At 35.1% G+C, this 19906-nt stretch overlaps 1 protein-coding gene across 2 annotated transcripts in view; it reads right to left on the reverse strand.

Moving 5' to 3' along the window:
• The window catches only part of UBE3D (ubiquitin protein ligase E3D), a 150072-nt gene that overhangs the window by 110819 nt on the left and 19347 nt on the right, over positions 1 to 19906 (reverse strand). For both annotated transcript variants that reach the window (XM_004422065.3, XM_087443825.1), the window contains exons 4-5: positions 16015 to 16246; positions 11233 to 11302 (exon numbers count right to left, since the gene is read on the reverse strand). In XM_004422065.3, the coding sequence (XP_004422122.2) occupies positions 11233 to 11302; positions 16015 to 16246 (302 nt within the window). The remainder of the gene's footprint in view (positions 1 to 11232; positions 11303 to 16014; positions 16247 to 19906) is intronic.

The following is a 19906-nucleotide window of genomic DNA, read 5'->3' on the forward strand; positions in this document are numbered from 1 at the left end:
TGGTTTTGAATTGCATTTCCCTGATGATTAGTGATGTTGAACATCTTTTCATGTGCCTGTTGGCCATCTGTAGATCTTCTTCGGAAAATGTCTGTTTAGATCCCCTGCCCACTTTTTAATTGGGTGTTTGTTTTTTTGTAGTTGAGTTGTATGAGTTCTTTATACATTTTGGACATAACCCTTTATCAGATATATGATTTGCAAATATGTTCTCCCAATTGTTAGGTTGCCTTTTCATTTTGCTGCTAATTTCCTTTGCCATGCAGAAGCTTTTTAGTTTGATGTAGTCCCATTTGCTTATTTTTTCTTTTGTTTCCCCTGCCTGAGGAGACATTTCCATAAAGATATCACTAAGACCAATGTCAAAGAGCATATTGCCTATGTTTCCTTCCAGGAGTTTTATGGTTTCAGGTCTTACATTCAAGTCTTTAATCTATTTTGAGTTAATTTTTGTGTATGGTGTAAGTTAATGGTCTACTTTCATTCTTTTGCATGTGGCTGTCCAGTTTTCCCAACACCATTTATTGAAGAGACTTCCCTTTCTCCATTGTACGTTATCGGCTCCTTTGTCAAACATTAGCTGTCCATAAGAGTGTGGGTTTATTTCTGGACTTTCATTTCTCTTCCATTGATCTGTGTGTCTGTTTTTGTGCCAGTACCACGCTGTTTTGATTACCATAGCTTTGTAGCATATTTTGAAATCAGGAAGTGATATCTCCAAGCTCTGCTCTTTTTTCTCAGGATTGCTTTGGCTATTCAGGGTCTTTTGTTGTTCCATACAAATTTTAGGATTCTTTGTTCCATTTCTGTGAAAAATGTCATTATGGTTCTGACAGGGATTGCACTGAATCTGTAGATTACTTTAGATAATACGGACATTTTATCTATGTTAATTCTTCTAATCCATGAGCATGGAATATCTATTTCTTTGTGTCTCCTTCAATTTCTTTCAACAATATCTTATAGTTTTCAGTGTACAGGCCTTTCACCTTCTTGGTTAAATTCATTCCTAGGTATTTTATTCTTGTGATTGTAAATGGGATTGTATTCTTGATTTCTCTTTCTGTTAGTTTGTTGTTAATGTATAGAAAGGCAACTGATTTTTGTATGTTGATTTTGTACCCTGCAACATTACTGTATTTGTTAATTATTTCTAATAGTTTTTTGGTGGATTCTAGGGTTTTCTCCATGTAAAATCATGTCATCTGCAAACAGTGACAGTTTTACTTCTTCTTTCCAATTCCAATACATTTATTTCTTTTTCTTGCTTAATTGCTCTGGCTAGCACTTCCAATACTATGTTGAATAAGAGTGGCAAGAGTGCACATCCTTGTCTTCTTCCTATTCTTAGAGGGATAGCTTTCAATTTTTCATCATTCTGTATGATGTTAGATGTGGGTTTGACATATATAGCCTTTATTATGTTGAGGTATTTTCCTTCTATACCCATTTTATTGAGAAATTTTATCATAAATGGGTGCTGAATCTTGTCGAATGCTTTCTCTGCATCTATTGAGATGATCATGTGATTTTTATTCATTTTTTTAATATGGTGTATCACATTGATTGATTTGTGGACACTGAACCATCCTTGCATCCCTGGAATCAATACCACTTGATCATGGTGTATGATCCTTTTAATGTATTGTTGTTTTCAACTTACTAATATTTTGTTGAGGATTTTCTGCATCTATGTTCATCAGTGATATTAGCTTATAATTTTCCCTTTTTTGTGTTGCCTTTGTCTGGTTTTGGCATCAGGGCAATGTTGGCCTTGTAAAATGAGTTAGGAAGTGTCCCTTCCTCTTCAATTTTTTGGAAGAGTTTGAGAAGGATATTAAATCTTCTTTGAATGTTTGATAGAATTCATCAGAGAAGCCATCTTCTTCTGGACTTTCGTTTTTTGGGAGGTTTTTGATTACTGTTTCAATCTCTTTACCAGTGATTGGTCTGTTCTGATTCTCTATTACTTCTTAATTTAGTTTTGGGAGGTTGTACAATTATAGAATTATTTATTTCTTCTAGGTTATTCAATTTGTTTGCATATAGCTTTTCATAGTATTTTCTTATAATCCTTTGTATTTATGTGGTATCCAGTGTAATTTGTCCTCTTTCACTTCTTTTTTATTTATTTGAGCCTTCTCTCTCTTTTTCTTAGTGAGTCCAGCAAAGAATTTGTCAATTTTGTTTATCTTCTCAAAGAACCAGCGCTTAGTTTCATTGATCTTTTCTATTATCTTTTTAGTCCCTACTTCATTTATTTCCTCTCTGATTTTTATTATTTCCTTCCTTCTACTGACTTTGGGCTTCATTTGTTCTTCTTTTTCTAGTTCCTTTAGGTGTAAGATTAGATTGTTTGAGATTTTCCTTGTTTGTTCAGGTAGGCCTGTATGTCTTTCTTCTTAGTACTGCTTCTGCTGCATCTCATAGATGTTGATATGTCGTGTTTTCATTTTCATTTGTCTCCAGATATTTTTTGATTTCTCCATTGATCCAAGACACATGTTTGTGATTTTTTCAGCTTTTTTCTTATAGTTAATTTCTACTTTCACACCTTTGTGGTCAAAAAAAGATGCTTGATATGATTTCAATCTTTTTAAATTTATTGAGATTTGTTTTGTTTCCCAACGTATGGTCTATCTTTGAGAACGTTCCATGCGCACTTGAGAAGAATATGTATTCTGCTACTTTTGGATGAAATGTTCTATATATATCTATTAAATCCATCAGGTCTAGTGTTTCTTTTAAGGCCACTGTTTCCTTGTTGACTCTCTGTCTGGGTGAACTACCCACTGATGTTAGTGGGGTATTAAAGTCCCCTACTATTATTGTGTTGTCAATTTCTCTCTTTTGGTCTGTTAACAGTTGCTTTATGTACTTTGGTGCTCTATGTTAGGTGCATATATATTAATAAATGTTACGTCTTCTTGGTGGATTGTTCCCTTTATCATTATATAATGTTCATCTCTGTCTTTTGTTATCTTTTTTCAGCTTGAGGCCTATTTTCCCTGATATAGGTATGGCTACACTTGCTTTCTTTTGGTTGCCATTTGCTTGGAGTATCATCTTCCATCTCTTCACTGTAAGCTTTTGTTTTTCTTTAGAATTGACATGGGTCTCCTAGAGGCAGCATATTGTTGGGTCTTGTTTTTTAATCTATCCAGCCACTCTGTTTCTTTTGATTAGTGAATTCAATCTATTTACATTTAGCATGATTATTGATATATAAGGACTTAATATTGCCATTTTATCTTTTGTTTTATGGCTGCTGTTTATGTCCATTGGTTCTTTTTCCTTGTGTTTTTGTCTGCCATTTCAGTTGGGTGGTTTTCTGTGATGTGTTTCTCAGTTTCCTCTTTTTGTATGTTTCATGACTATGCTGTGAATTTTTGTTTTGTGGTTATCATGAAGTTTGTATAAAAGATCTTATAGATGAGACAGTCCTTTTCCTGCTGATAGCATCTTACCTTCACTTGCCTATGCAGGTTCCATCCTTTTCCTCCTCTCCTTCTATGTTTTTGCTCTCACAAATTATCCCTTTTTGTATTGTGAGTTCATTACCAAGTTGAAGTGGTTATAGTTATTTTTAATGCTTTCTTTCCCTTTAACCTTTTTGTTACAATTAAGTGTTTACTAACCTATTCTGATATAGAGTTGCAATTTTCTGAGTCTATCTGTTTATTTATCACCTTGCTTAAAGCTCTGTATACCTTTACCTTTTCTTTTCAGGTAAGACAGCTCTTTTCAAGATTTCTTGTACGGCGGGTCTAGTGGCGATGAACTCCCTCAGCTTTTGTGGCAATGAACTCCCTCAGCTTTTGTGGCAATGAACTCCCTCAGCTTTTGTTTGTCTGGGAAAGCCTGAAAAAGGCTTTTTGATCATAGTATCCCAAAGCCCATGCACAGATACTATGAACCTCACATTGATATTTATCCAGAATCTCACTGAGTCTATTAACGTACAATTCCCACCAACTCTGGTTATCTGATTACTTATTTACAGAAAAACTTAAACAGTTAACTAAATATCCAACAGAAATGAATATAAACACAACTATTTTGGATTTTTAAAAAATCTGTGGAAAATGTTTACTCTCACTAGTAATGAAAGAAATGCAAATAAAAATGAGGTATTTTTTAGCATAAAATTAATAAAATATTTTTAAATGATAATGTGCAGCACTGATTAAGATATGGAAAAATGGATACATTTATTCACATACTGCTGTCAGAATTGAAAATTGGATAGATTTCTGGAAAGCCACTTGGCAAAGGCCTTAAAAATGTGTATATACTTTGACATTATAATTAAACACCTAATACTTTATCTTAAAGAAATATTCATGGATATTTGCAAAAATTTATCTATCAAGATGTTCTTAATATTAACAGAACAATATTGAAAACAAATTAAATGTCTAAATATTGGGGATAGTTGGGTTAAATAAACAATGTTACATCTAGGCAAGAGAATTCTATGCAGTCATTAAAAATGGTGTGATTAAAAAAATGCTGTGATAATTTTTAATTGTTTTAATAAGACAGAAAGTTGTTGCTGGTAGATTTCCTCAAAATGTTTTCAATTGCTCAAAATAACACACAGAAAAGGGCAAAAAAAAATCAGTGGACAGTTAATAGATTACTATATATGTAGAGCATGATGATGAATTTATCTATTTCTCCTTGAAGTTCAATTTTCACTTTACTATTTTGAAGTTATGTTATTAGATACAGAACTGAACCTTTTAACATTATGCAGTGATCACTTTTACCCCAGTTGTTGTTAAACTATAATTTAATTCCATAATTTTAATCCCATAAGATATTATTTTAAGTTTTATACAGTTAATATTCATTTAGCATCATCCACATATTTACCACTTTCTTGAACTTAGACCTTCTATCTGGGATCATTTTCTTCTACCTGAGGTACAAGTAGGATTTCTTTTAATAAGAAACTACTAGTAGGGGGCCGGCCCCATGGCTTAGCAGTTAAGTATGTGTGCTCCACTACTGGCGGCCCAGGTTTGGATCCCGGGTGCACACCGACGTACCTCTTCTCTGGCCATGCTGAGGCCGTGTCCCACATACAGCAACTAGAAGGATGTGCAACTATGACATACAACTATCTATTGGGGCTTTGGGGAAAAAAGAATGAGGAGGATTGGCAACAGATGTTAGCTCAGAGCCAGTCTTCCTCAGCAAAAAGAGGATTAGCATGGATGTTAGCTCAGGGCTGATCTTCCTCACAAAAAAAAAAAAAAAAAACTACTAGTAGTGAATTATCCCAGTTTTTGTTTGCCAGGAAATATACTTATCTTTGTCTTCACTCTTGAAGGACATTTTCACGTGATAGAAAATCCTGGATTAACAGTTATTTCTTTGTGCACATTGACAGCATCTTGCTACTGTCTTCAAACTTCTATCACTCCTGTTCCTTTGAAGGTGATCTGTCATTTCTCTTTGGTTGCTATTAAGATTTTCATTGCTTTTTATTGTTCTGCAGTATCACTCTGATGTGTCTAGCTATAGATTTTTTATTTATCTTACTTGGGCCTCATTTAATTAGAACTCATTAGACCTCTTGAATCTGTAAACTGTTTTTCTTCATCACTTTTGCAAAATTCTCAGCAATTATCTCTTCAAATATTGCCTATCCTCCTGTATTGGATTACAGATTTTTCTTCTCATTTATCTTCTGTTCATTAATCCTTTCTCCAAGTTATACCTAATCTGCTGTTAAACCACCTGCAGAGTTTTTAATTTCAATTACAATATGATTTTTAGAAATTCTATTGTGGATCTTTTCCAAATATGTTTACTGTTTTTGTTGGCTTTTCCTCTCAGTATCTTCAAACCTGTCTTTTATATTGTTAAATATAGTAAGGATGGTTATCTTACAGTTGACATCCAATAATTCTAATAGCAGAAGTCTGTTTCTATTGTTTGCTGCTTTTCTTAGTTCTTGTTGATGGAAGTCTAGTTTACTCATGTGCTTATTTATCTTTGCTTGTATGCTGGACACTATACTTGACAAATTATTTGTGGGAATAAGGTGAGTTTTACCATGAAAGTATTTTCCTCCAGAGGTGATCTGCATTTGATTTTGCCAGGCACATGATGTTATGTCTAGTCCAAGGTGAACTAACCAGGTTCAAGTCTTGAAATTCTCTAAAGCCCCAAAGGATTGATAACCTGTCTGTAATTCCACAGGGCTATTTCACTTCTGGTCCACCTTTACTGTGAGGGTATAGCCATTTAGGGCCTCATATTTTTGTGCAGACAGTCACCTACTAGGTTCCCATCTTGTGTAGTCTTTGATTTCTGTCCTTACTTCTCAAAGCAACCAAAACAAAAGTTCTAATTTTAGAGAACTGGCAAACTGCAGGGAAAAGGTGGCTTCAGTTTTGTGCTAACCTCTTTTGAGTTTGCTTTTGCAGTAATTTACCCCCAATTTTCCATTTATTTTGCTCTTCATTCCTTCCTGTGGATTCCAATTACCTTCTACTATCTTTCATTTCAGCCTGAAGAACTTCTTTTAGCATTTTTTGTAGAGGAGATCTGCTAGTAATGCATTATTTCCATCTATTTATATGAAAATGTCCTTTGTTTTTGAAGGACAGTTTTTTTTGGATAAAGAATTATTAGCTGATAGATGTTTTGGGGTTTTTTTTCCACCAGCATTTTGAATATCCCATTTTAGTGTGTTCTGGCTGTCATTATTTCTATAAGAAGTCTGCCTTAAGTCTACCATGAAATCCCTATAGGTGATATTTTCTTTCTCTCTTGCTACTTTCAAGATTCACTCTTCATCTTTGGCTTTTATTAGTTTGATGACAATGTGCCCAGGTGAGACATTCTTTGTGTTTATCCTTGAGATTCACTACAAATCTTGGATCTGAAAGTTATTATATTTTTACCAAACTTGCGAAGATTTCAGCCATTTTTTTCTACAAATTTTTTTCCTGACCCTTTCTTTTTCTCCTCACCTTCTTAAACTCCATTTACACATTTATTGAAACATTTAATATTGTTCCACTAAGCTCAGAGGTGATGTTCATTTTGCTTCAGACTTTTTTCTCTCTGTTCTTTGGATTGGTTAATTTCTATTAATCTATCTTCAAGTTCAATGATTTTTTTTCCTTCTGTCATGTCAAATATGTGGTTTAGCTAATCTAGTGAATTTTTCTTTTCAGTTACTGTACTTTTCAGTTCTGTAATTACCAATTGGTTCTTTCTTTGAATTTTCCAATTTGTTGAGATTTGCTATTAGTTCACTCACGAGGTTTTTTCCTTTTAATTCTTTGCCATATTTATAATAGCTACTTCACCATCTTTGTCTGCTAAATCTATTATTTGTGCTTACTCAGCACCTGTTCATCGAGTCGTTTTTCCTTGAGTATGAATCACTCTTCTCTGTTTCTTTGTAGGTCTAATAATTTCTGGATGGAAGTAGGATACTATATGTAATACATTGTAGCAATTTGGGGTTTTATTTTGTTCTTATAAGGGCTGTTGGTTTATAGGTAAAGTAGTCAACTAACTAGTCTGGACTCAAAGTGTGGAATGTGTCTTCCCACAGTATGTAGGCACTAATGTCTCTGCTCAGTTTTATTTTTCTTAGCCTGGCTCCCTAGAGAGTATTTGCCATATCTGCATGGTTTAGCTGTCAGCAAATAATTTGGGGAGAGTTTCTGCTCAAATAGCCAGTAAGGCTTCCACTTTCCACTGCCCAAGTTGTGTGTGGATTGAGAAATGCTATCAAAGGCATGGCAAATTTGCAGGCCTCCCCAAGCTCTCAATTCCTTTTGGATTCTATGGCATCTATTGTGTACCTGTCTAGTTTAGCACTCATTCCAAGTTCTGTGAAGAAGTTATTATCTCAGCCCCTCTATGGTCCTCTTGCTTCTAAAATCTCCCTTTCAAATATCTCGTTTCTCTGTTGCCTACCCTGAATCAAATCTACTGTCTATAGACAATAAAGCTGTGGGTTTTTCCTGCCCAAGTAGTTGGGGCGGAGGATGGTAATGCCCCCAAACAAAAAGGTCACAAATTTGCCATTCTAACTGAATGCAGTAGCAGTTTTTCACAACTAAACACTTCTCAAGTCAGTGCTTCATTTTGGTCATTTTCCAGTGGTTGTTCTTAATAATTTTTTTAACTTATAGTTTTGTACTCATATGCAATGGAATTGTGCATTCTCCTTATGCCACTATTTTTGGAAACGGAATCCTACGGATTTACTTTTAGAGGAGATGTGGACACGGTTCTCTTACATCACCACCCAGCACCCCCGCCCCCCCCACACTCATACATATTGATCTCCTAATATACTTATGCATTACATCATTAAGATTTTTGGTCAAATCAATATTCAGTGTTTACATTATTGTGACCATAAAAATACCATGGAAATGTTTCCTTTCTTGTTCAAATTTCTGTTTTCCTGCAGTGCACAACTGCTTTCTTTTTCATTTGTTTAGTTTTCCAAGCACCTTTAGCTAATTCTTCCCATATGAAATGGCTTGTCTCAAGATTATTTGTTACATGTGGTCAAACAAATCAATGAATTTATCAATTTCACTTTATAACTGAAAAAGTCTTTATTGCAATCTTCTCTCCCTTTGCTTCAATCCAGGCTGCTATTCTCCGGGCCTGCTGCACATCCCTCACCCTGGAACTTCCTTATCTTACTTTCCTGTGTTGGATAACGTTTCCTAAATTTCATGTCTTCTCTTTTGAGGTTAAATCCCTACTTGTGGTGACAGATATCCTATGGCAGATTCCTAAGGAAAATATTACCTCTGATGTCCATGTTTTGAGACCTTGTATTTCCAAAAATGCATTTGTTATCTTCACACTTGACTGATGGTTTGACTGTGTGTAGAATTCTTGGTTGAAAATCTTCTTCATTCTAAATTATGTAGGCCTTGCTTGTCTTCTAGCTTTTAGCACTGCTGTTAAGAAGTTCAGTGCCATTCTAATTCCTAATCCTTTGTACACCACCTGCTTTTTCCTCTCTGGAAACCTCATCCTTTGGTGTTCGGAAAGTACTCAATGATGTGGCTTTGAGTAACTTCCTGGCCATCCCTTCGTTAATTATACTAGATACTTAGTGGGCCCTTCCAGTGGAGAAACTCAAGCCCTAGCTCTAGCAAATAGCCTTGTAATGTGTTTTTGGTATTCTTGTTCTTTGATAATTTCCTACACCCTGTTGTCTCTAATCTCTTTCTAGAATTTCTGTTAGCTATGTGTTGGATGTCCTAAAAAGCTTAATTCATTCATTCATTCAATAAATATTTACTGGGTACCCACTATGTGCCAGATACTGTTCTAAGTGCTGAAGTTAACAGTAGTAAATGAGATAGACTCTATCCCCAATATCCCTATCCTCAAGAAACTTACATGATAACTTTTTTTTATTTCTCTCCAATTTTCAATCTATATCTTTTGGTTCTGATTTCTGAGATAGTTCCTTAATTTTATCTTCCAGTCCTTTGATTTGTTTTTTTAGGCTATTACGTCTTTAATTCTACATCCTCTGAATTATGGAGGCAATATTATTTCATTTCTTGGAGGACATTCATTATGTTTTTTTCTAAAGATTGTCTTCTGTTTTATACATAATTGGTTTCTTCTCCGTGCCTTTACTCTGTTTACTTGATTGATTATTTATTTTCTTTGGTCTCTTTTATAGTTGGAGGTATCCTCAAATATTTGTTGATTCTCAGCAATCCATTCATATTTAAGTGCAAGGTAATAAAATGCTGAGAGAAAGCTCTTGGGTGTAGGTACTAGGCTGTTGACCATAGGATGACTGAATATAAGCTCATTATTTTTGTTGAAAGACCCCTAAGAATCAGTGTCTGCAAATCTTTTCTTCAGTTGGTATTCTTCCATTATTCCAAGAAAGGGTCCTCCAATCTCCTACCTTGAGAGTATAAGCAAGTTGCAAGTGGAGGAGGAGTCTTAGGAGTCTTACATCTCCATACATAAACTTTGAATTAATCATCCTGTTTCCAGCCCCTTGTCTCAGACTGCCCTCAAATTCTGACCAGTTCTGGGCTTCTACAGTGAGTACTGGCTCACTCCCATCCCAATGCTCTTCTGCAGACACCTGGGCTGCAGCTTCCTCTATACTGCCAAGACTATTTCCACATCTCTCCTAGCTTTACAGCTACCAAAAAAAGTTTGCTTACACCTGTTGTTTACATCAGTGTCACTTCCTCTCCATTTCTCTTTGTCTCTGTGAATGTACATCTTTTTTATTTCTTAACTGATATTTTAACTTGTCTTCAGGGAGGAGAGAAAAGAATCAAAAAAATCAATTCATCTTATTTAACTGGAAGGTTTACAATTTTCTAAGTTGTTGCTTAAGGGGCTTGCTTTCATTCTCCAAAAATGACATTGAGTGTGGCATCCTTTACTACTAATCATTCTTCCTTTTCTGCTCAATCTAAGCAAAGTACTACTCGCAAGATTCTGATGATTTTAAAAAACAAACAAAAAATATCACCATCTGCCTTCCCTTAAGTACAATAGCTTCACTTAAGTCACATCTTCTAATTAATTATATAAACAATCATTCATCACCCGCAAAGCTAACACAGAATGTTGTAGCTCTCTAGACATTTTTAAACCATATCTTTAAATAGTGATGCATTTTAATTATCAGGATTTTATTATATTTTAAAGCAGAATAATATAGACTTCACATAAAACATAATTAATACTATTGGGGAAAAGAACAAGGAACAGAGTACAAAACTCAGAATGCGTCTTCTTCCATTTCTACAGGTTCTCTCCCACCCCCAGGCCCAAAATACAGCCCTGAGCCAGACAGCAGCCAAGAAAAGCACTCTTCCAACATCTCTGGCAACCAACTCTTCTGATTGAGCAGTTGCATTAAGAAAAAAAGCTCCAATCTTCTTTAAAACAGACCCACATACAAACTTTATATTATTGCTTTATATCTACAAAGGGGATATGGAATATTGAAAATGACCAATTTCTTAATGCTTAAAACTCAATACTATGTACTTATAAAGGTCAAAATACACAAACTTCTTGGCATATTGGATGACATGTTAGTTGGTTTCTATTTTAAAAAGCATCAGTTCTATAACACATATTAGTCATCCATCTTTCATATATATTTCCTATAAAATCTCCTTCTCCTGGGTTTCTAGCAAGAAGGTAATCATGTTGGCTTTTTTATTACGAAATTCTTACCTGATGACATGGTCTCTCCCAACGTTACCTTGCAACGCTTACAAATTACTTTGGTATTTGCCTTTGGTTTCTGTAGAACAGAAAAATGTCATTTAAATGTCATTCAGCTTTTCTTAAAAGGAATATATAATTTTAACATAGTCTCTAGAGTATACATTGAACTTTACATTCTATTTTGCCCTCTACTAAATACTGCGAATACATTTAGCTTGTATGCATATTTCACATGCACAGAGATCATTTTTTCGAGTCTAAAGACAGAATAATGAACAGACTGATTTTTCCAAACTAGCCACTTCTTGATAATCTAATTGTTGCCAATGATTTGAACAAGAAGCACCCTACATTTCTAAAAAGCATTTCCAAACATCCTTATCACTTAGAATAGGCAGATGGCGGGCAAGAATGGCAGAGAGGGTAGGTGACTTGCCCCAACTCAAATGTCTAGAAAATAGAAGAATCAGAACTTGAACTCCTATTATTTTGACTCCTAGTCCAGTGTAACTTATGTAAAAGTAATCTACAATTCATAACCACTCATCAAAAGTTAAAAATATCTAACCCGCTCATATCATTCTATTTTTCCATTTAAGATATGCACTGTAACTGGAGCAATGGATGGTGTTCTGGGACAAATTCATGAAATATTCTTAAATTTCAAAACAAAAATTTTTAAACATCGACAATCCAAATTCATCATTTGGGATACAGATTAAAATAGTTAGCATTCACCTAATGATTAAGCAAACAAAAGAATGCTCTTCTCACACCCATACTAATACCTTTGTTAAAGCCATACAACAGTCCTCTCACCCATACATACTGCAACATGGCAGAAGTCATATAAAAGTGGGCAGGGAGAAGGAAGCTCTGCATCTCTGACCACTTGAGGTTACCTGTCCTGGGAAACCGTAGAATAGAGTGCTGATCTAAGTGAAGAAGGACAGTGACTTTCTGATGTGAGATCACATATGTATTAATCTAAGGAATATGTCTTAACTGACTAAACTAAAGTTTAGTACAATTATATTTCCCTTGGCATAAATGTTTCCTGAAAAGATGTGTAAGAAGCGCATTTAAATTGAGTTCCATGGATATGCTGCTAGAGCTGATCTTTGAATCCAAGTCCCTTAGATGCTAAAGCCTGTGCTTCTAAAGCATTATGCCAAGTGTTTTTCAAACCAATTGATGGAATCAACTCAATGGGTTACAGCCTGCATTTTGTTAAAAAACAACGAAATACAATAGAATAGAAAATATCACAGTGTTTCAAACAAAGGGTAAATATTGCTTCAAGAAATTTTTACTTAAGGAGTTCAAGAAATTTTTACTTAAGGGGTGTGTGTGTGTGTGTATGTGTGTGTGTATGTGTCTTACCAGATCTTGACGAAAAAAACGTATTTCTTACTTTAGTTAGAGGTCAAAAAAACTCAAAAGCCACAGACATAGAAACAAAGTCAGGTGCTAATTTGCTCAGGTCCAGGCAAGGTTACAGGAAGAAGACAGCTCAGAAACTGGGTATGCTCAACTGTAAAGTCTGACATTTTGGCAGTTTCATGCTTTCATACAGTCAAATCTATCTGTGTAGCTCCAAATTGGTATTAAAGGCACTTTTTTAAAGGATCCTATTTTGTACAAGTTAAATTGGACCATCCTCATTAAATCTTACCAAAAACTGAGGGCTTTACTAAAAACTAATACAGGGTATTGGAATAGCAAGGCTTGAGGAGGATTTTTCAATTTGAAGCAGAAAATTTTTCATCAGGTGCTCTGTTATGCATTTCATAATAATTGCTCTTACAGCACATTTCACCTTGTCTTTCAATGAAGCAGGAAAAGTAGTTTTTGTTGGTTTGTTTTTACAAGAAGATTCTACCTTTTCAAGATATGAGTAATCAGGATTTTAAAATCTGATCAATAAAAAGCAAATTACCTCAAAGAACCAAATGTGTGGAGTTAGACTTAAACAAACTGACAGCAGGAGATACTTTTAATACAATTGGTAAAATCTGTATATAGCCTGGTATTGTACCATCAAGTAATAATTATTAATTTTGTCAAGTGTGAAAATGACACTGGTTACAAAAAAAAAAAATCCATATTTTGGGACATGTATACTGAAACATATAAGGATGAAATGGCACAATGTCTGGGGTTTGATTTAAAGCACTTCAGCAAAAAAATGAAAAAGGGACAGAGAGTATACTTCATGAATCAACAGGACTGGTATACTGAAATTCATAATACTATTCTTTTTTACATTCGTAAATGTTTACAAAGTTCAATAACACATTGTTCTGAGAAAATAAAAAACACATCCTTATGGATTTAACAAAACAAACAAATTACCAAAAGCAATAAATTATTGCTAAGTACCCCAGAAAAGAAAAAAAAGGCAAAGCTGTTAGTCACACTTGCCAGCTGTAATATAATCAAAGTTCAATTTCATTTGTTTTTCAAAAAATAGAATGAAGTCACAAGTGTGGCCATACTTTCTAAGTCTAGAATAACATTATGAATCTTATAAAAGGTTGAGGCACCATCTTTATTACCCTATTATAAGATGCAAATATTTTATGATGTTGCTAGACACAAGAAATAGCACAAGACATAAAACAGATGCAAGAATAGGAAACTCTTCAACAGATTCCTTTTGAAAACAAAAGTTATAGACTGCCACATTAACAGAGGCACAAATAACATCTGGACACTCTAAGGGGGTATTGAAGGAAAGAAATAAGTGTTGGACTTTAGGTTTGCTTGTTTGTGCTGTTTTTAAAATCAGATATTTTTAATTAAAATATTATAACGCTTCTGATTTTGTTTAAAGAGAAATTGCTTTGTAATGCATTTTTCTTGACCTCTGCTTAAAGGAAATAATAAAGCAAGTTGTGCAATGAAGCAGCCTAACAATGGGGGAACTCTACAGAGCAAACATCAAAGAAAGACACTGCTGTGGACTAATTAAATCAATATATCTGAGAGACGGTGCTGCTGCTCAGAGAGGTGGATTAGCCTCCTGTCCTCGCTTTTATTTTCCTGTGTTGTTTCAGTTTCTAAGGACCCTTGATATTGTCTCGCCAAAAAAATGTGTCCCAAGAGACACCATTAGGATGCTGTGTCGCCCGCCATGTGACATTTCAAAACCCTGCTAGATGGCTAGACTGGGTGAGATGAGAAATAAGTTTCCAATAGCACAGAGCAGCCTCGTTCCCACAGGAGCCTGGAGAGCACTGTTTAAGCAGTCCCTCCAAATTTATGTGACTATTTTGGTCACAGGCATGCTCTTTCAACTGCTGCAATATGCCGTTCAAGTGAAAGTGCCGTCCAGGCTGACTCGAAAACAGTCTCGTCAACGGCAGCTTGTCATGATAGTGATTTCCCACAGTCTCGCAATACCAAAAACTAACGTCTGAATACGACGGGTCTTCCTTTAACACACAGGATGGCTGTTCACAATTAAGAGAAATTCTTGTAAATGGCATCAAGTAACTGATAAAGACGTAAATGTGAATATACTTCCACAGAGAGTGTAGAGTCGAACTAAAAAGAGAAATACGTTTCTCTTATTTAATCTTGCTCCACTTCTCTTCTATTCACACCTTCCAAATATTTTAAAAACTTATAGCTTAATCATAAAAATGAAATTTAAAACACATAAAACAGTAAAGCATTAGTATATAAATTTAAACTATAATTTTAATATAACCATCTTAAATATAATTATAACAGATTTATATTCTTACCATTCATCTTTGAAAAATATAGAAGGCTAAAGTACTATAATTGAAAATGAACCATATTTAGGTAAAGGGATTTGTGTTTATGATGAGAGATAAGGCACATAAATAATTCTGATGACAACTTAACCTCAATATTTGATGAATTTCCTTAATCTCCTGCAAAACAGAAAATAGTTCTATAAACTAAATTACAACCTAAGAGCTGCCCAACTGCTGAATATTTCCTGAAGTGGCTCAGTTCTCATTACAAAAATTAAATGAGTTCTAAATAAAATTTAACATACAATGCTTTTGTTCCTACCAATAATCACGTTAAAATGAAGATTCTCTGGCGATGATTTTCTTTACTTTTTAAATCACATCTGTATTGACTTGCCATCAGGGGATGATTTCTCACAAGGGCCAAGTCAATGCCATTGATTTCCTTTTAAAATAAGGTAAACCACTTGTTCTCTGCAGTGAGGAAATTGCCTTCTCTCTGAAGCAACTTTTACAGCGAGAGCCACCTGACCTCTCGTTGTCAAGCACCAACTCAGAGCCTGCAGAACGAGCTTTATTTCCATGTTTGGGCTCCTCTATTTCCTTGATGGCATCTGCTTTTATGACATCAGCAGAAGTCTAGACTATGGGTAGACATAAGAAAATACCTAGGCCTAACTGTACAGCAGATATCCTGGAGCAAGAGAACACTTTTAATTTAAATCAGACTATGAGGATAGGATGTACATCGATTATGGAATACTACTGTCCTAAAAACAAGAAAGGAGGGCATTTTGGTTTGTAAAATGGTAACATTTCCAATTCTGTGCATGAAGCAGTCCTCTTCCCCTTCCTCCTCCAGCCCCCGTGGCTGTTTTGGTTTAAGGCCATATGCTCTTCCTATACCAATACAGCAGAGCTGGAGAATAGAGGCACTTGAAAATAATGGATTTCAGTCTTTACAACAGTCTGTGTAACATGCCCTGAATTAAAAAAGATTGGAGAAACCAGCGTCTAAGCCAACCTCTACATAAGCATTTATTTTGAAAAGATATTTTACCAATTTAAAATGGTTCTCAGAAGAAAGACTGTGTGTCTCCGTGGAGGCTAGTTCAGGTCTTGGCTGCCACAAATCACTTCTTAAATTCACCAAGAAGAAAGAGTCTCCAATAAAACAGTCATTCTCTTGCGGATGAAGTGGCTTATTAGCAAACGGGTCGGGATGACAACACCATTCTCCAACTAGAGCTCCCCAGTTCTCACTCGGCAACGGGAGCACCCTGAGGAGCTTCCTAGTGGAAAGAGGAAAAACTATTTTTTACAGAACAAAATGGAAATGTAGCATTTTCTTAATTAAATCAGCATGAAAGATGAAAGAAACTCATTAACTGCATTGCTTGCAATATTAATTCCCCCCCAGGTTACAAAAGTAATATATACTCACTATAGACAGTTTTGAAAACACAGAGAGGCATAAAGAAAATGAAAATCATCCTTTCTTTACCACCCAAGAATAAGGAACTACTTTGTACATGATGGTATATTTCCTTGCCATCCTTTCAAGAGACATAGTTGTACACATGCACACAAAGTCTAGGATCAGAGGACATACACAAACTAGGTGTTGCTTTCATTGTTTTATTTAGTTATATCATGATTCTTTTTTTTTTGTTTATTGCAGTAACATTGGTTTATAACATTGTATAAATTTCAGGTGTACATCATTATACTTCTATTTCTGCATGGGTTACATCATGTTCTCATGTTCACCACCCGAATACTAATTACAATCCATCACCACACACGTGCCTAATTATCCCTTTTGCCCTCCTCCCTCCCCCACTCCCCTCTGGTTACCACCAATCCAATCTCTGTCTCTATATATCATGATTCTTAATGACTACATTCTATTCCATAGATATGCAAAACTTTTTAGATCATTCCCTCCCTGTTAGATATTTAGGTTTCGAGTTTTTCATTATCAACAACCCTGTGGTGAATATTCCTATTAGAAAATAATGTGTACGTATCTAATTATTTCCTCAGGGAAAAAAAGCTTATAAGTGTGAGATTACAAGCACAAATGATATGCATATTTTTAAATCCAATACCGGTATTGGCAAACGGCTTTCCAAAAAAGCCAATACCAATCTATAATTCTTCCACTTACCTTCTTCAGAATTGAATACTATCATTTTTCCATGTAATAGGTGAAAATGTCTTCAATACTGCTTTAATTGGCAATTCTTTAATTACCGCTGAGATTGAACTGGCTTTCATATTTATTGACCACTGTGTTTCTTCTGTGAATCGTGATTAATGACTATTTTCCAGTGAGGTATTAGCATGTTCTTATTAATTTGTAAAAAGTATATTCTATATTAAGAATATTAGTCCTTTCTCTGTAATCTGTGATAAATATTTTTTCAGTGTAATTGCCTTTCAATTTGGTTTACATGTTTTATGTTTTAAATCACTAACCCTTTCTTCTGTGATTTCTCCCATCACTATTTTTTAATAAACTTTTTACTTTGGTATAATTTTAAATTTACAGAAAAGTTACAAAAACAGTACCGATAGTTCTCATATACACTTCACTCAGCTTTCCCTAATGTTAATAGCATCTTATATAACCATGAATATTTGTCAAAACTGTAGACTTTATCTGGATTTCAGTAGTTTTTCCCCTAATGTCCTTTTTTTCTCCTCCAGGATCCAGTGCATGATAACTTGTTGCATGCAGTCATCATGTTTCCCGAGTCTCCTCTGGTCTATGATGGTTTCTCAGCCTTTTCTTATTTTTCAGGACCCTGGGATTTTTTAAGAGTACTGGTCAGGTATTTTAGAGAATATTCCTGAATTTGAGTTTGTCTGATATTTTCTCAGGACTAGACTGCGGTTATGGGTTTGGGGGAAGAAAACCACAGAGGCGAAGTGCCCTTCTCATCACATCGTATCAGAGGGTATAGTCTATCAACATAACTTATCACTGGTGATGTTAACCTTGATCACTTGGTGAGGGTGGTATCTGCTAGGTTACTCTACTGATAAAGCCCCTACTTCTCCCTCTGTGTACTCCATTCCTAAGAAATGAGTCATTAAGTCCAGGCCACATTCAAGAGGACAGAAATTAAGCACCACTCTGTCTTTTTTTTTATGCTTAGAACATCCTTATTATTAAAAAGCCCCTTATATTTGCTACCAGTTTTTTTTTTTTTAACGGTTTCATTTTTTTTCTGGACAACAATAAACACCCGAGACTTTACCAGGAGGAAAGCCAATCGGTTTACCTCTATGCTACACTAAGAAGTTCAGTAGTCTAAGGGGAGAAGAAAATACGGCAGGATAATGAGGAAATTTCAAAATAATTTACCCCGAGAGAAACTGAGAATAGAAACATGCTCACGGTCTTCCTAATGCCCATCTGTTGTGAATGCTTAAAGCAGCCTGAATACTCACAGGCTTCCGCTCCCATCAGTGAACCAGCGCTTCCTAAGGGTCAACTGTATTTGATCACAGCCCTATTTATACCACTTACACACGTCATTCTAGTTACATAATTTAATTAAATAGTATGTAAAGCAAGGAAATATGAGTGACTATTCATTTGAAAACTAAGAGTTCAGACTAGAAAAAAGCCAATTGTTAAAAAAAAAAATTACTGGTGATTTAAACATGGGAGATATAACTGTAGCACACTGGGGAAAGGGAGAAAAAGTAAAAATCTAGAATTCTGCAATCATATCACTTCAAGGGTCTAACTTCTCATTTCACTTTAAAGAAACCCAAACTGGAAACTGTAGATGATGAGTTTAGGAAGGCTTAAGTTAAAAAAGCTATACAGTAGCGGACTTATATTCAACAAAAGGTATTGGTTGCATAAAAAAAACTAGTCAATTAATGTACATTTGCATGTTTTAAATGAAAATATTTAAGATGTGACTGTATCATTTTCTAATGATTCCCCCATGTTAACTCTTTTTTTTTTGATTCTCCAATCAACTATGAGTCTCATAAAAGGGCAATTACAATATGGAAGAGGGTAGACAATTGATAACTCCAAAGGACAGAGCTAGGAACAAGAAAGGTTAACTTTAGCTTAATACAAAGAAGAACCTTCCCTTTCAAATTAGGAAATATTGCACCGCTAGCATCATTCAAGCTGCTGAGCCTGTTAAGGATATTAAGAAGCGATTCTTTCAACATACATTTTCTAAAAGTCTACTATGAATCAGGCATTCTGCTGACACAAAATATTAATACAAAGTCCCTTCTCTCTAGGTACACATGTTCTAGTAGGAAATATAGACCTATAAACAAATAACAAAACCACAATATAAGACATGTTCTAACAGAGTAGTGGTTCTAAACTCTTGGAGGGGCCGGCACAGACTTTTGAACATCTGATAAAATCTTTAGCCCCTTTCTTCAAACATACATTCCCACATGCACACAAAATTTGCTTATTACTTTAGGGGATTCACAGAGTCCCAAAACCAGTCCATGAATTCAGGGCAACATATACCAAGTGGTAGGGAGGTAGAGGGTTCATGGACTTCAGAGAAGAGGTAACATCTGAGCTGACTTTTGAAGGATAAATAGGAGTTCTCCAGGCAATGAAAGGAATTAAGGGCATCATAGATGGAGGAAACAATATGAAGACAGGCACCACCTCTGTTCAACTTACCACTGTATTTCTATTGTCTGGCACAGTGCTTGACTCATGGAGTAAGCTCTTAAATATTTGTTAAAGGAATGAACAAGCCTATTTTGATAACTATCATATGCAAGGCCCCTGGTTGGATCTGTTGCATACTGGGATGAAGGGGTTAACAAACCTTTTCCCTTGCTGCTTGAGAATCTGACCTTTGGTTTAACCACCTAGCTCTGTTACCCTGGAAACCAGGTAGATGGTAGGCATCAATTATATTGCTAGGCAACATTACTTATGG

Source organism: Ceratotherium simum, chromosome 19 (assembly GCF_057802395.1).
Source record: "Ceratotherium simum simum isolate JZ-2026a chromosome 19, ASM5780239v1, whole genome shotgun sequence".
Classification (NCBI taxonomy): Eukaryota; Metazoa; Chordata; class Mammalia; order Perissodactyla; family Rhinocerotidae; genus Ceratotherium; species Ceratotherium simum.